This window comes from Rhagoletis pomonella, unplaced genomic scaffold (assembly GCF_013731165.1).
Source record: "Rhagoletis pomonella isolate Grant_MI unplaced genomic scaffold, Rhpom_1.0 Rhpom_scaffold_00004, whole genome shotgun sequence".
In the NCBI taxonomy this organism is placed as follows: Eukaryota; Metazoa; Arthropoda; class Insecta; order Diptera; family Tephritidae; genus Rhagoletis; species Rhagoletis pomonella.
In genome coordinates, this window is record NW_023458558.1 from 51,468,464 (window position 1) to 51,473,056 (window position 4,593).

Here is a 4,593-nt window from a genome sequence, read left to right on the forward strand (position 1 = left end):
GTATTCTTTTTTATTAATACAATAGTAGGTACAACAAGATACAAACATTACAAGATGAATTCACTCTCTCAATTCGTATGCCATGATTTTCTACATATATAAGGGTACATATGTACCCTTCCCTATCCTGCACAACAAAAAATGGAGCAATGTGTGATTCAAGTGGATTTTGTTATCACCATTTTGTTATCAATTGAATTTTTTCGCAGCATTCATCCACTTGACTTTTCCCGCTGTCGAGTATTCTACGATGTTCCTCTAACATTCTGTCATTTTCTTGTTGTTCGATTCGCGTTGCCGCAGTATTCGCCACACTGCCTTCCAAGTAAGTCTGCAAGCCTTTCAAAGTGGACCACCTTCATCTTTTTTCACGACGGACTGGATTCGATACACTACGTCATTCAGCCGTTTGAAAACCTATCTTCCGTTGTGGATTGTACAGCAACACTAAATTTTCATCTTGTCACTCATAATTTGCATCCGTTGTCTCACTAGAGCATGCATCTCTCTCAGTTCTTCCTCTAGGATGTTGGACGTCTCTTTCCCAATTCTTAATGCATCACCACTTACACAAAATTCCAGGTCACTAGGCAACCGGAGTTCAGTGCCGAATATTACCTTGGCAGGAGTTTCACCCGAGGTTTCATGCACTGCTGACCGGTATCCCATCAGGAACAAGCGTATGTGGACATCTCAATCTTTCTCATTCTTGACCACGACTTTCCACAAATGCTCTTCCAGGGTTCGGTGCAACCGTTCCACCTCCGACCATTTGCTAAAGTAGTCCATAACCACAAGGACGTATCCGCTTGAATGGTGCATCTGAGTTATGCTGCTTCATCTTCCCTTGACTTCTCGATTTTAATGCAATACACTCCGCACAGTTAGCAATCCTCTCTGCGACCGATTCCCGACAACCAACGCAAAATAACCTCTGTTTTATCTTCTTCAGGGTCTTCGTGACTCCCAGGTTCCCTCCACTGGGACCATTGTGGAATTCCTTGATACCCTTTGCAAACAGCCAGATATCAACTTTAAGCTGTTGCATTGTGCCTTTGCGTACCTTTGCGATGCGGCTCTCCGCTGCCATTTGCTCCTTAGTTGCCCATCTCCAGTCCATCCATTAAAAGCTCTAAATTATGTTATTATGTGAACAATGTTATATTTCTAAATACTAGACTAGTCCTCAATGAAAACACACAATTTTTTTTTTTTTTTTAGTTTAGTCGTAATTTGAAATTGTTCTTAAATGCCAAGGTTTACGCAATTCAAAAACAAATATGTAGGTATTTTTATTTAATTTCTATTTGAAATTAATGAAATTGTCTTTAATTATTTACAGTGCTCGCAGCACGTTAGCTTTTTTGCTCAGATTCAACATTTAATTATCCCCCAAAAAAAAATAAAAAATAAAATACATAACTAATTTCAAAAGCTTCTTTCTTTCTTAGGGCCGTTAACTTCCTTTCTATGTTTTATGTTTCTATGTTTTTTAGCTCTCTAAAATATCGCCCAATGAAAAAATCTTAAAAAAAATACCGAAGTTTTTTATAATAATTAATTAAACACAAAAATGTTACTCCTTGCTTTAACTCCAACCCATTCTCTACTAATACATTATCATTTTAAGATTTATCTCTTTTTGGCTGCTCTAGAGCGTTCTGGTGTCCATCGCACATTCTCTCACTGTTCGTAATAATTACCCACTCGATATTTCTCGCTGACGAATATTCTATGGCATTCCTCGAACATTCTGCCATTTTCTTGTTGTTCGCTTCGTGTTGCCGCAGTATTCGCTGCGGTATACTGTGAATATATTCTCCCAAATGATTTTCTGTTATATTTAAGGCACTTGATATCCCTCTTAATTAAAAAGCACCATCAATTTATGATACAAGCATTTTAAAGTTTATCTTTTATAACGGAAACCAAAGACTTTATCTTAAAATTAAAAATCGCAGATAAAAAATGATTATAATTTAAATCCGCTCAGGTATGGGTAAATTTGCGTCCGTCATTTACTTTAAGATTCTGATTGTTTGAAATTACCATTACTCGAATAATTTGAGGAAATATCCCCTTCCCGCCCTAACATATTGCTTATTTCAAAGCCTGGATCCTTTAGTCCCCTTTCAGTCACGTCAATTCCTGCGCCCAAGTCTGCTCGTTCGTAGGCGAAGGAGGTGAGAAGAGAGGGGAAGAGTACAGATACCTCCGTACCGTCAATTCGTTTCAAGTTTTCTTGTCTCTTTTGATCTTTTCGTTGCTTCCCATTTAAAGAACCAAGGACTTGAATTCAATTAAAGTTGACGCGTGTGGAAGCAAATAGAAAACACAAAAGAGAATGCGAAAAAAATTGCTTTCAAGACTTGACGTGTCTGAAAGGGGACTAATGTAAAATTTTTCCTATCAAGGCTTTCCCCCTACAAAAAGGTCAAATTACACCAAAATGGGTCATCTCATCTCTGCAATAATACCAACTGACTAGTGATGTAATTTTTGGATACTTTCAAGTATCGATCCATACTCGGTACTTTGGAAACAAGCGTCGAATAAAAGTATTCGATACTTTTACATTATTCCGTTAAAAATCCCTTATACCAAAACTAATACTCAAAGTGGGCACGTTCAGAAAGCGCAACAGCTTAGTGACTGTTGCGATTGCACCTTCTGAACGCGTTGCTGTGTACTTCTGATCAACTGAACAGTTGCGTGTTAGATGATCGTAATATTTTTCTTATCATTTGAGACAACATGTTGGTGTGTACCTTTGAGAGTTAAATTTGACAGCTAATGTCTCAAGCCGTGCAAAAGACGCATAACGATCACTCTTTTTTTTTAGCAACGGTTGCGCTCAACTGCTGCACCTTCTGGCCTTTGATCAATCATCGAGTATCGACATAATTTTTTCAATACTAATCGAATACTCAAATTGCCCAACAGTATCAAATATATTCTATTCGATAATCGATACTATTCACATCACTTGAGGTGACAAATGTTTTCCGTTCTCGTGTGTAAACTTAACTGAAAATCGCAAAAAATTAAAAAAACTAGAGTGCTTTCGATAAAAATACAATATTTTCGAGTAATTAGTGTATTTTTCGCTAAATACTACCACACCAGTTGCAATACGACAACTGCGCTTGCTTCCCTTTTGCTTATTTCTCAATAATACTTGCACCTGCCACGCCGGTTTTCTGGCTTGTATATCTACATACGCTCTGCGGCGATCTAAGGAAATGGCCAACATGTTGGAAAATCAATTGTTGACTGCAGCTGAACTGATTGAAAAGCAGTTAGATCAGCAGCTAAATCAGTTGGGCAATTTGGATTCAGATGACTTGAAATCAATAAGGGAACAACGTCTCAAAGAAATGAAAGATCTGAATCGTAAAAAGCAGGAGTGGTTGAAAAATGTGGGCGTTCTTTTTATTATGTAGTTACCATTAGGTAAAAAGCTAACATCGTTTCAATAACCTCTTTATTTTAGGGTCATGGGACATACAGCGAGTTGGCCGATGAAAAGGAATTTTTCGAGGTTTCGAAAAAGTCTCCAAATATAGTTTGTCATTTTTATCGTGACTCCACAGAGCGCTGCCGCATTGTAGATATGCATTTGAAAATACTTGCTACTAAACATATTGAAGCGAAATTCTGTAAAGTAAATGCTGAGAAGTCACCTTTCTTAACGCAAAGACTGCGCATTAAAGTTATTCCCACTATTGCATTAGTTAAGGACAGTAAAACAAAGGATTTCATAGTTGGATTTACCGATTTGGGTAACTGCGATGATTTCTCAACAGATATGTTGGAATGGCGAATAGCACAATCTGGTGCAATTGATTACAAGGTAAGATGCATTCTGTGGTATGAGCTAGGGAGCTTTTAATGTTTCAATTATTTGCAGGGCGACCTTATGACACCACCTGATGTAAAGAAGAAGGCGTATATTAACCGTGTGAACAAGACCATACGCAGTGGCTATGACTCTGATGATTCTGATATAGATTTTGATGATTAACAGCACTTATACAGCAGGTGGCAACTGAAGAGCCCACAGTGTCTTTAAAAAAAGCTAGAGTTTAAAAAGCTTGCTTAGCAAATTCAACTCAATCAAAATTAAAATAATTGCATATGTACATATGTATGTAAGTATAACAAACTTCATGATTTGTAAAGAGTAAAAAAATCTACAGTTGCGAGAAATCAACGAAACTCATCAGCAGCTTACTCCAATTAGCATGAAAACAAAATGCTTACAAAAATTTTTACCCTTGGTTGCGTAGGAATGTAATTCAATTTATAACTTAGAAAAGGCACAAACAGGCGTGGCAAACTATAGTATTGTTCTCAATGGGGAACAACTGGAAAAGACAAATACTGGTAATTCACAAACATATTTCTAGGGCTTTCTTAGTACATTTACAATATTTATTTTTTATACTATTACACAAAAATTAACAAAAATATGCATGCAAAACTAGAAATACGGATAAATCGATAAGATTTCTATATAAGAATCCACTAATTGTATTGCGTTCTTAAGTTTGATTGGCAAAAACAATAAAAGCGGTCTTATCAAATGCAAAA

At 36.8% G+C, this 4,593-nt stretch overlaps 1 protein-coding gene across 1 annotated transcript; it reads left to right on the forward strand.

Annotated features, from left to right (window-relative positions):
* Positions 1–2,954: 2,954 nt before the first annotated feature.
* Positions 2,955–4,593, forward strand: LOC118737759 (thioredoxin domain-containing protein 9). Its single transcript, XM_036468496.1, has 3 exons — positions 2,955–3,419; positions 3,494–3,853; positions 3,911–4,593. The coding sequence occupies exons 1-3, from the start codon at positions 3,243–3,245 to the stop codon at positions 4,022–4,024; spliced, it is 651 nt and encodes a 216-aa protein (XP_036324389.1). The 5' UTR covers positions 2,955–3,242; the 3' UTR covers positions 4,025–4,593.